A 13,065-nucleotide genomic window follows, 5' to 3' on the forward strand; every position below is an offset into this window, starting at 1 on the left:
TCTCTCTCTTCTGTCTCTCTTTCTGTCTCTCTCTCTGTCTCTCTCTCTCTCTCTCTCTCTCTCTCTCTCTCTCTCTCTCTCTCTCTCTCAGTTTGTATAGTTCCCCACTGTACATAATGATCTGTTACATGAAGCGGTCAGGGTCGCTGGCTGAGAAGGTGGTGAGAGAGAGCGAGAGGGTGTGTGTGTGTGTGCATGAATGTGTGTTTGTGTGTTTGTGAGTGTGTGTAAATGTGTGTGTGTGTTGTGTGTTAGAGTGTGCATGTGTGCAATTGCGTGTAGGTACGTGCGTGTGTCCAGCACCTGATGCTCTGCTGCATGAAGCGGTCAGGGTCGCTGGCTGAGAAGGTGGTCAGAGAGGTACCAGCAGGGACACCTTCCTCAAAGCGGATGGACTTGGGGTTGGTGGGGAAGAAGGGCGGTTCATTGACGTCTACCACAGAGATGGTGACCCCGGATGTGGACTGGAGGGACGACTGGATCCCACTGGCCAGCGGGGCCTGGTTATTGACCACCACCGTCAGCATGAAAGCCCTGTTCTGCTCAAAGTCCACCGGCTGGAGAGGGAGAGGGGTGAGAGAGGAGGGGGGGGAGGGGGAGGTAGATAATTAGGTTAGGATTAGTCATATCAAATGGCATGGTAAGAGCAATCACACATGAGTGACAGAAGAAGTTTAGAGAAAAAGAGGTGAAGCTGTAGCAAAAGAATACAAAAAGAAGAAAATATAAGAGAGGAGGCGGAGAGAGAGAGATAATAAAATAATACTAGGAAGGGGCGTAGTCAAATAAAATGAGAAAAAGAAAGAAAGAAAGAAACCCTACACTATGGTTAGAATAAATACATGGGAGAGAAATCAAGAGAGAGATCAAACTGTGTGATATCTAACCCCCCCATCCCCAGAACACTTAAACATTTTCCTCCAGTTCCTCTGTCCCTCTATCCTCCACCTGCAGCCCTTGAGAGAGAGAGAGAGAGAGAGAGAGAGAGAGAGAGAGAGAGAGAGAGAGAGAGAGAGAGAGAGAGCGCAGAGCGGACCCCTGTTGATGATAAAGGAAGCAATGAACAGTCCGGGTGCTGAGCAGCGCTAACTCTGCACTAGCTGGGATGAATTGGAACAGCGTTATCGCTAAACTTAGAGGGACCTCTGCACCCCTACCTGTAATTACCCTGCTAACACTGAGTGGGTTAGGCAGGTCTTAAACTATTCATGGACCGGCTGCCATCGTGGCTGGGTAGACTCCCCTCACCGTGTGTGTGTGCATGCGTGGGTATATGTGTGTGTGTCGGCTAGCTCCAGACACCTACACGGCGGTCTGTCGTGTGAGCCTAAAACGAAGTGACAGCTCTGGCCTGGCTTAATGACAACAACACAATCACAGATTCAGGTAACCAGCAGAAATACACAGAACAAATATGTTAGTTATTGCGTGATGGTTGATGATTAGCGTTAGTGTTAACGGACGCGGCGGGCGACGATATAAAAGCATTCATAATAAAGCAGCCAGAGTGAAGAGGGGATTGGATCTGACAGATGCCATGGTGGTGTGTGTGTGTGCGTGCATGCCTGCGTGTGTGTGTACTGATCATGAGAAGAGGAGGCTGGTGTTGATGTGCCCTTTCCTTCTATCTGTGTATGTGTATGGGATGGGATGGGGGGGGGTGTACTGGGGCCCTATCAGAAGGCTGAATGTACTTGGAGCTCTTTGATCCATAGCCAGTGGTGCAGTGCTCCCCCTCCCTCTTTTCTTTAGCCAGTGGTGCAGTGCTCCCCCTCCCTCTTTTCTTTAGCCAGTGGTGCAGTGCTCCCCCTCCCCCTCCCTCTTTTCTTTAGCCAGTGGTGCAGTTCTCCCCCTCCCCCTTTTCTTTAGCCAGTGGTGCAGTGCTCCCCCTCCCCCCTCCCTCTTTTCTTTAGCCAGTGGTGCAGTGCTCCCCCTCCCCCTTTTCTTTAGCCAGTGGTGCAGTGCTCCCCCTCCCCCCTCCCTCTTTTCTTTAGCCAGTGGTGCAGTGCTCCCCCTCCCCCCTCCCCCTTTTCTTTAGCCAGTGGTGCAGTGCTCCCCCTCCCCCCTCCCTCTTTTCTTTAGCCAGTGGTGCAGTGCTCCCCCCCCCCCCCTCCCTCTTTTCTTTAGCCAGTGGTGCAGTGCTCCCCCTCCCCCTCCCCTCCCTCTTTTCTTTAGCCAGTGGTGCAGTGCTCCCCCTCCCCCTCTCCCTCCCTCTTTTATTTAGCCAGTGGTTCAGTGCTCCCCCTCCCCCTCCCTCTTTTCTTTAGCCAGTGGTGCAGTGCTCCCCCTCCCCCTCTCCCTCCCTCTTTTATTTTTGTCCTGTGCTCTTCATCCCCTCTCCTCCAACTGCTTCCCTTCCCCTGCTCCCTCTTCTCTTCCCTCCCTCCCTCCCCTTCCTTCCTTCCTTCCTTCCTTCCTTCCTTCCTTCCCCATCCTCCTCCTATCACCTACCCTTCCTCCACTCCTCATCACCAGCTCTCTTATCCTCCCCTTCTCCTTTCCTTTCCTCTCTCTGGCGTGTAGTCACCCCTGTCATTTCCTGTGTTCATCACAAACTTTAATTTACATATCCTAATGACTTATTAAAGGCAAATGTGTATGTGGGTGTGTGTGTAGGTTTGTGTGCGTAAGTACGTGCGCATGTTTGTGCATGTTTGTCTGTTTGTGTGGTGCCTCTGTTTTAATCCAGGATTTAAATGTACCCTTATTGGTTCCCCAGAGAGTTCTCTAACTGTGCAGGTTAAGACCTCAGTCCATGTTTATAGAGCAGCCATGGTCCCAGGTGGGCCGTCAAAGTAAACTTGTGAGAGATGTCAGTGTGTTCTGCTGATGTGGCTCCACTAGCAGCCAGAGAGGTCTTCTCGGAAAAACCATCCCACATCAATTCAAATATGTCTCAGTGATGTTTCCCTGTTTCCCTGCTACCTATGCGTTGAAGTTTTTCTGATGTGAAACCGATTAGAGTCGGCAGCCATTCCTGGCTCTTATTTTATGATTTCAGATCAGGGAGCGAATGGAGTGGAAAAGGATTGTAAAAGCCGAGAGATGTTGAAGAGAAGCAAAAGGACAGTGCTCTCTGCTGGAGGTGCTAGGGGAATTAGACAGGTGTTATTGTAAGATATCAGCTCTGAGTGACACACACAGTGGAATAGGCAGAGGAATACCACTGGCTCTGCAGGGATAGCTCATAACACTAGTCAAATATACACACCATATACACTATACCTGCACACACGCGCACGCATGCACGCACACACCCATTCTCAGTTTAGTTTTCCCCTTAGGCCCTTACAAGACACGGCTGTGTTGTTGATGCACCCATTTACCACAGGTGCATAAAAACCACTGCGATTGTAATTGAGAAATCAATATCTAATTTTCTGCAATGGTCTTAGTAGCCATTGTTTGTGTGTGTGTGTGTGTGTCTGCAGGAACTCACGGTTTGTGTGTGCGTGCGTGTGTATGCGTACGTGCATGGCCTTGAGAAGGACCTGCTGGCCGTTATCCTATCCCTCATGTAGACTTTTCTAGGGGGTTTCAAAGTCAAATCTCCCATTCTGTTGTGTCCTTACCTGCCCCCCAGCCTATAGACAGAGTACAGCCTGGGGCTTACACTCAGTGGCTTATACATTGAGTGTACAAAACATTAAGGACACCTGACATAGACATAGACTGACCAGGTGAATCCAGGTGAAAGCTATGATCCCTTATTGATGTCACTTAAAACCACTTCATCAGTGTAGGTTAAAGAAGGATTTTTAAACCTAGAGACAATTGAGATATGGATTGTGTGTGAGTGCCATTCAGAGGGTGAATGGGCAAGACAAAATATTGAAGTGCCTTTGAACGGGGTATGGTAGTAGGTGCCAGGCGCACCGGTTTGTGTCAAGAACTGCAATGCTGCTGGGTTTTTCTCGCTCAACAGTTTCCCATGTGTATTAAGAATGGTCCACCACCCAAAGGACATCCAGCCAACTTGACACAACTGTGGGAAGCATTGGAGTCAACATGGGCCAACATCCCTGTGGAACGCTTCCAACACCTTGTAGAGTCCATGCCCTTATGAATTTAGGCTGTTCTGAGGGCAAAAAAGGGGGAGGGGGGGATGTGCAACTCAATATTAGGAGGGTGTTCTTAATGTTTTGTACACTCGGTGTAGATCTGACATTACATTTACATTTTAGTCATTTAGCAGATGCTCTTATCCAGAGCGATTTACAGTTAGTGAGTGCATACATTTTTCATACTGGTCACTTTAATAATGTTTACATAGTGTTTATTGTTCTGAAATTTTTTCTGTAGTTAGAAACAGATCAGATTAGCATTCCTGCAACATTATTTTTGTTGAAATGTTATTTGATCTCTGAGAAATTAAGATAATTGATTACTCACTTTCTACAGTGCATCTACAAAGTATTCAGACCCCTTTACTTTTTCCACATTTTGTTACGTTACAGCCTTATTCTAAAATTGCTTTAAAAAATAAATAATCCTCAGCAATCTACACACAATACCCCATAATGACAAAGCAAAAACAACTTGATTGGTCCAGCTGTGGTAAATTCAATTGATTGGACATAATTTGGAAAGGCACACACCTGTCTATATAAGGTCCCACAGTTGACAGTGCATGTCAGAGCAAAAGCCATGAGGTCCAAGGAATTGTCCGTAGAGCTCCGAGACATGATTGTGTCAAGGCACAGACCTGGGGAAGGGTACCAAAATAATTGTGCAGCATTGAAGGTCCCCAAGAAGACAGTGGCCTCCATCATTCTTAAATGGAAGTAGTTTGGAACCACCAAGATTCTTCCTAGAGCTGGCCACCCGGCCAAACTGAGCAATCGGGGGAGAAGGGTCAGGGAGGTGACCAAGAACCCGATGGTCACTCTGACAGAGCTCTAGAGTTCCTCTGTGGAGAAGGAAGAAACTTCCAGAAGGACAACCATATCTCCAGCACTCCACCAATCAGGCCTTAACGGTGGAGTGGCCAAACGGAAGCCACTCTTCATAAAAGGCACATGACAGCCCACATGGAGTTTGCCAAAAGGCACCTAAAGGACTCTCAGACTATGAGAAACAAGATTCTCTGGTCTGATGAAACCAAGATTGAACTCTTTGGCCTGAATGCAAAGCGTCACATCCTGAGGAAACCTAGCACCATCCCTACGGTGAAGCATGGTGGTGGCAGCATCATGCTGTGGGGATGTTTTTCAGTGGCAGGGACTGGGAGACTAGTCAGGATCGAGGGAAAGATGAACGGAGCAAAGTACAGAGAGATCCTTGATGAAGACCTGCTCCAGAGTGCTCAGGACCTCAGACTGGGGCAAAGGTTCACTTTCCAACAGGACAACGACCCTAAGCACACAGCCAAGACAACGCAGGAGTGGCTTCGGGACAAGTCTCTGAATGTCCTTGAGTGGCCCAGCCAGAGCCTGGACTTTAACCCAATTGAACATCTCTGGAGAGACCTGAAAATAGCTGTGCAGCAACGCTCCCCATCCAACCTGACAGAGCTTGAGAGGATCTGCAGAGAAGAATGCGAGAAACTCCCCAAATACAGGTGTGCCAAGCTTGTAGCGTCATACCCAAGACGACTTGATGCTGTAATCGCTGCCAAAGGTGCTTCAACAAAGTACTGAGTAAAGGGTCTGAGTACTTATGTAAATGTCATATTTCCGTTTTTTATTTGTTGTAAATGTGAAGAAAAAAATCTAAAAACCTGTTTTTGCTTTGTCATTATGGGGTATTGTGTGTAGATTGTTGAGGGGGGTAAAAAAAAGTATCAATTTTATGTGGAAAAAGTCAAGGGGTCTGAATACTTTCCGAAGGCATTGTACGTGCATACTGTATTCTCGACATAGCTCATCCTATATACTGTAACTACTGCTGTACATACCTTTTCCTACTTATACTGTATATTGCCCATACTGTCTATACACACCACGGATCTATATTCAGGACTCTGACATTGCTCCTTCTGATATTGCTCGTTCTGAGTTAAATGCTAAAATGTAATCTAGGTAATCCCCAGGAGTAATTATTTATCATGAGAGGGCCATTAACAATAACTAATAATGCTGCATACTCCAAGAAAGTGTAAAATTTCACCATTCTGGTAAAAATAGTTATAAATTGCTGAGGTGTAGTCACTTTTGAGGACTCAAGCTCTTCTTGTTTCTTCTTTTATATTTTATTTTATTTTATTTATTATTTGCGTATTAGTATTGTACTGTTAGACACTGCACTGCTGGAACTAGAAACATAAGCATTTCACTGTACCTGCTTTAACATCTGCTAATCTGTGTACGCGACAAATAGACTTTGATTAGATTTGTTTTGGTTGGTCACAGGTTCTTACGTTCACCACGGTAACCATGCCGTCATTGGTGTGTGGGTCGGTGATGATGGTGAAGTGACCTATGGGGTCACCGCTGATGATCCTGTACACAGCGTTCCAGTTGGGCGAGCGTGGCTGGTCGCGGTCAATCACGGTCAGGTTGGCAACCGCAACATTGACCCGGTTCTCTGGAACCTCCCCTGAAAACTGGGAGGGGAAAGAAAAAGGGAGAGAGATTAGAGGAAGTCAGAGGAAGTCTTCTCCTCCTCCTCCTCCTTTGTAGGCAGTCAAATGGCTTAATTACCTCGTCACTCCACAAACTCTACTCCGGAGCATTAAACTAACTAAACACACTACTGTCCTCTGCCTCCACATTTTGTCTTGTTTGGAATCATTTTCTTGTTGCGCCCTCCTACTCCTCCAATCTTGGGTGAGAACAGAGTGTTCTTCCTTTCTGTTCTTCTGAGAGACAGAGGGAGGGAGAGAGAGAGCAATGGATGGAGGGAGAGAAAAGGCCTGATTTTGTGAGGGCTCAAGCAGCAGTGTGTATGTGTTTGTGTCTCTTTCTCAGCGGGTTTTAGAGGTTCTCTAGCAGCAGAAACATGTGCTTTGTCCTGATAAGACCATAGAGCAGAGGAGTGAGCTGCTGCCTGTCATATGTCTGTCTGTAATGGTTGGGAACTGATCACAGCTCTACAGCCGCTACAGGGTCAGGGGACCCTCTCTGTGTGCCTGGACCGTACACAATAACAACATTAGCCCCCTTACCTACCCCTGACCCCCCAAATACCCCCTACCACCCTTACCTATCCACCCCATCACCACCACTAGCAGAGGGGCACGGGGGAACAGGCCGGCATGGTTTCCGCATCTTTCTTCATCTCGTCATAGCAACAGACGTGTAGTGCAGCTATAGCACCGCCACACAAAGTCACCATGTCGTCATGGGTAACAGGCATGGAGGAGCCGCAGAGCCTCTTATGGTGAGTGTGGGATATCAAAGAGTAAAGCCCCGGCCTAAACACTCCAATAGACCATAATACCCAGCACACAGACACAGGCAGATTAGGGAGCTGTGGCAAGAGGGTTGTCTCTAGAGAACCAATGACATTCTTAAGGAAACAGAGGGGTGGTCCTGTTGGTCTGCTAGGATTGGATAAAGATGCAGCGTGTGTGTGTGTACACTCTTAACTAAGTCTGCTTTGCTGCTGCTGTCGGCTAGGCAAGGTTATCCTCCATACTAATTTGAGAAAAGTTATTTCTGTAATAGGGACATCTAGGGACATGTAGGGACCATATATAACCACACTAAGGCAGGGGGAGGTGAAGGGGAGGCAGGGGGAGGTGTAGGGGAGGCAGGGGGAGATGTAGGAGTAGGTGTAGGGAGAGGTAGGGGGAGGTGTAGGGAGAGGTAGGGGGAGGCAGGGAGAGGTAGAGGGAGAGAGGGGGTGACAGGGAGCTTCATCATGGGGCCTAGGTGATGTAAAATGAGACAGGAGAACAAGATGCAGGCCAATCTGGTGTTCCTACTGGCTGGGGTTATTCCTCACTAATGAGCATGGGGTACACACACATGCATGCACACACACAAACACGTCTACTTTTTTCTCAAACTCACAGGAATAAACTACACACCAATACACACACACATAAGCTGTGTTCGAATACCCATACTAACATACTGTATACTACATACTTAATGAGTATATACTACATACTAAATTATATGTTCATTTTAGTATACTGTAAACAAACGGTATCCTTTCAGTTGATGGTACTAGCGCTTCGCCTGTCTACCGGAAGTGGATGCTGTTGCTATCCAACTTCTGGCTAGCTTGTTAGCATAACAAATTACTAGCTAGACATCTTACGACTTCATTAACAATGTCCATTGAGAACACACAACAACAATACCACTTAGCTATGCTAAGAATGACGTGAATAATCAAGTCAATAAACGTTGGGTAGTTAGTTAGATAGCATATAGTTAATATGCTGGCAAGTTCGATGTATTAGTAGCCAACTAATGTTATGTAGCTAGCTAACATACCGGTACATACAGCTGTAATGATATGCTATGCGGTTCGTAAGGAAAGCGTAGCTAACAAATTGTCAGCCAACATAACGTGTAACGTAACTTATTTGAAAAGTCATTACTTTATTACATTGCTCATAATTGGTTAAAGCAATTAATTTGTATCCGCTCTTGTCGGACTTCAGCTGCATATTTTCCACCATTTTCTTCAAATTTGAAAATGTTGTGAAGCCACGCCCATTTTCTGAAGAATTGCATTAAGGGCCCTAAAAGCACGGAAATAGTGTCCACTGCTTGTATACTTCATATTTTGGCGAATGTAGTACGACATCCGGGAACTTTTGGCATACTAACTATATCCATACTATGACCAATAAACATACATTCAATTTACATCACAAATAGTATGGTTAGTGCAGTTAGTATGAGTATTCGAATACAGCTATACTCTATTACAGATAAGCACACAAACAGACAAACACATCCACTTTGAAACACACACGCACCCCACCCACTGCCTGTCTGCCTGCCTTGAAAAATAGGCTAGGCTCTGATAGGCCTGATGAAATATTAATCTCAAACATTAAAGAGAAATTCCCCAAAAGTAATATTTCAGGGACACTTTGATAGATTTACTGCAAACCCTAAATATTTGCATAATGGCCTGCGTTGTCGACAAAATGGCTTTTATGTAGCCCACTGGTGAACTGAATGATTTATATAGGGAGCTTGTAAAAAGTGTTCCGCTCATCGTGGCTCCAAGACCTACACTCTGCAAAATAGCAGGGCCAATCATCATCAATATCAGCCACGGCATTTATTTAGCTACCCCCATCTGTGCTGGGTGATTGAAATGCACTTAAACCCACACAAATACAGTGGATGAGACTCCATCTGTTACAAACTACTATCATCAATACGCTACCACAACTGTAGAATCCTAATGCAGTAAAAAAGGGTCTGATTTAAAATAGGCCTGACTGTGTGTATGTTCTCCTTATGGACATGGTATAGCTAGAATAGCACATCATATCTAATACTGCAGCTCCTTACACGTTTCTTACCTACCACGCTCTCTTCTCCTTTAACCCACCACCTTCTATAATTTCTTTCTCTCCTCCACCCTATCCCCATTTATCAACGCTCTCCCTTGCAGGCCACAACCCTCTCCTTCCTCTCCTCTCCTCTCTCCTCCCTCTCCTCTCTTCTCTCTTCTCCTCCCTCTCCTCTCCCCTCCCCTCTCTCCTCCCTCTCCCCTTTCCTCTCTATCCCTTTATCTGTGCTTGCCCCTGCTGTGTAGCTGTGTAGCAGCAGATCGTTGATGAACCTTACGTCTGACATGCTTAGCAACTCTGTTAACTCCTAATCATAAGGATCTTAATGGCCCCCAGGGTGCATGTTAATGCTAATTCCTAAGCTCCCCAAGACTCCTGTCTACTCACAACTGGAGATGCTGCTGATGTCCAGATGGGGAAAACACACATGCTAAAAGTCATACAGTATATAGAGAAATATACAGTCGTGGTCAAAAGTTTTGAGAATGACACAAATACTAATTTTCACAAAGTCTTCTGGCTCAGTTTTGATGATGGCAATTTGCATATACTCCAGAATGTCATGAAGAGTGATCAGATGAATTGCAATTAATTGCAAAGTCCCTCTTCGCCATGAAAATGAACTTAATCCCCCAAAAACATTTCCACTGTATTTCAGCCCTATTTTCATCCCTATTTCCACAAAAGGACCAGCTGCCATCATGTCAGTGATTCTCTCATTAACACAGGTGAGAGTGTTGACGAGGACAAGGCTGGAGATCACTCTGTCATACTGATTGAGTTAGAATAACAGACTGGAAGCTTTAAAAGGAGGGTGGTGCTTGAAATCATTGTTCTTCCTCTGTTAACCATGGTTACCTGCAAGGAAACACGTGCCGTCATCATTGCTTTGCACAAAAAGGGCTTCACAGGCAAGGATATTGCTGCTAGTAAGATTGCACCTAAATCAACCATTTATCGGATCATCAAGAACTTCAAGGCGAGAGGTTCAATTGTTGTGAAGAAGGCGTCAGGGCGCCCAAGAAAGTCCAGCAAACGCCAGGACCGTCTCCTAAAGTTGATTCAGCTGCGGGATCGGGGCACCACCAGTGCAGAGCTTGCTCAGGAATGGCAGCAGGCAGGTGTGAGTGCATCTGCACGCACAGTGAGGCGAAGACTTTTGGAGGATGGCCTGGTGTCAAGAAGGGCAGCAAAGAAGCCACTTCTCTACAGGAAAAACATCAGGGACAGACTGATATTCTGCAAAAGGTACAGGGATTGGACTGCTGAGGACTGGGGTAAAGTCATTTTCTCTGATGAATCCCCTTTCCGATTGTTTGGGGCATCCGGAAAACACCTTGTCCGGAGAAGACAAGGTGAGCGCTACCATCAGTCCTGTGTCATGCCAACAATAAAGCATCCTGAGACCATTCATGTGTGGGGTTGCTTCTCAGCCAAGGGAGTGGGCTCACTCACAATTTTGCCTAAGAACACAGCCATGAATAAAGAATGGTACCAACACATCCTCCGAGAGCAACTTCTCCCAACCATCCAAGAACAGTTTGGTGACGACCAATGCCTTTTCCAGCATGATGGAGTACCTTGCCATAAGGCAAAAGTGATAACTAAGTGGCTCGGGAACAAAACATCGACATTTTGGGTCCATGGCCAGGAAACTCCCCAGACCTTAATCCCATTGAGAACTTGTTGTCGATCCTCAAGAGGTGGGTGGACAAACAAAAACCCACAAATTCTGACAAACTCCAAGCATTGATTATGCAAGAATGGGCTGCCATCAGTCAGGATGTGGCCCAGAAGATAATTGACAGCATGCCAGGGTGGATTGCAGAGGTCTTGAAAAAGAAGGGTCAACACTGCAAATATTGACTCTTTGCATAAACTTAATGTAATTGTCAATGAAAGCCTTTGACACTTACGGAATGCTTGTAATTATACTTCAGTACACCATAGTAACACCTGACAAAAATATATCATAACACTGAAGCAGCGAACTTTGTGAAGACCAATACTTGTGTCATTCTCAAAACATTTGACCACGACTGGATACAGTATATATATATATATATACAGTGGGGGGAAAAAGTATTTAGTCAGCCACCAATTGTGCAAGTTCTCCCACTTAAAAAGATGAGAGAGGCCTGTAATTTTCATCATAGGTACACGTCAACTATAACAGACAAAATGAGAAATCTTTTCCCAGAAAATCACATTGTAGGATTTTTAATGAATTTATTTGCAAATTATGGTGGAAAATAAGTATTTGGTCAATAACAAAAGTTTCTCAATACTTTGTTTTATACCCTTTGTTGGCAATGACACAGGTCAAACGTTTTCTGTAAGTCTTGGTGGTATTTTGGCATGCAGATCTCCTCTAGAGCAGTGATGTTTTGGGGCTGTCGCTGGGCAACACAGAATTTCAACTCCCTCCAAAGATTTTCTATGGGGTGGAGATCTGGAGACTGGCTAGGACACTCCAGGACCTTGAAATGCTTCTTACGAAGCCACTCCTTCGTTGCCCAGGCGGTGTGTTTGGGATCATTGTCATGGTGAAAGACCCAGCCACGTTTCATCTTCAATGCCCTTGCTGATGGAAGGAGGTTTTCACTCAAAATCTCACGATACATGGCCCCATTCATTCTTTCCTTTACACAGATCAGTCGTCCTGGTCCCTTTGCAGAAAAACAGCCCCAAAGCATGATGTTTCCACCCCCATGCTTCACAATAGGTATGGTGTTCTTTGGATGCAACTCAGCATTCTTTGTCCTCCAAACACGACGAGTTGAGTTTTTACCAAAAAGTTCTATTTTGGTTTCATCTGACCATATGACATTCTCCCAATCCTCTTCTGGATCATCCAAATGCACTCTAGCAAACTTCAGACGGGCCTGGACATGTACTGGCTTAAGCAGGGGGACACGTCTGGCACTGCAGGATTTGAGTCCCTGGTGGCGTAGTGTGTAACTGATGGTAGGCTTTGTTACTTTGGTCCCAGCTCTCTGCAGGTCATTCACTAGGTCCCCCCGTGTGGTTCTGGGATTTTTGCTCACCGTTCTTGTGATCATTTTGACCCCACGGGGTGAGATCTTGCGTGGAGCCCCAGATCGAGGGAGATTATCAGTGGTCTTGTATGTCTTCCATTTCCTAATAATTGCTCCCTCAGTTGATTTCTTCAAACCAAGCTGCTTACCTATTGCAGATTCAGTCTTCCCAGCCTGGTGCAGGTCTACAATTTTGTTTCTGGTGTCCTTTGACAGCTCTTTGGTATTGGCCATAGTGGAGTTTTGAGTGTGACTGTTTGAGGTTGTGGACAGGTGTCTTTTATACTGATAACAAGTTCAAACAGGTGCCATTAATACAGGTAACGAGTGGAGGACAGAGGAGCCTCTTAAAGAAGAAGTTACAGGTCTGTGAGAGCCAGAAATCTTGCTTGTTTGTAGGTGACCAAATACTTATTTTCCACCATAATTTGCAAATAAATTCATAAAAAATCCTACAATGTGATTTTCTGGATTTTTTTTCCTCAATTTGTCTGTCATAGTTGACGTGTACCTATGATGAAAATTACAGGCCTCTCTCATCTTTTTAAGTGGGAGAACTTGCACAATTGGTGGCTGACTAAATACTTTTTTTCCCCACTG

General features: G+C 45.7%; 1 protein-coding gene across 1 annotated transcript in view; it reads right to left on the reverse strand.

Moving 5' to 3' along the window:
- The window catches only part of LOC311150347 (cadherin-4-like), a gene marked incomplete at both ends in the record, with an annotated part of 445,373 nt that overhangs the window by 42,925 nt on the left and 389,383 nt on the right, over window positions 1–13,065 (reverse strand). Inside the window, 2 exons of the mRNA XM_084187754.1 lie at window positions 304–557; window positions 6,359–6,544. Of these exons, the coding sequence (XP_084043880.1) occupies window positions 304–557; window positions 6,359–6,544 (440 nt within the window). The remainder of the gene's footprint in view (window positions 1–303; window positions 558–6,358; window positions 6,545–13,065) is intronic.

Source organism: Coregonus lavaretus (assembly GCF_964263955.1).
Source record: "Coregonus lavaretus genome assembly, chromosome: 22".
NCBI lineage: Eukaryota > Metazoa > Chordata > Actinopteri > Salmoniformes > Salmonidae > Coregonus > Coregonus lavaretus.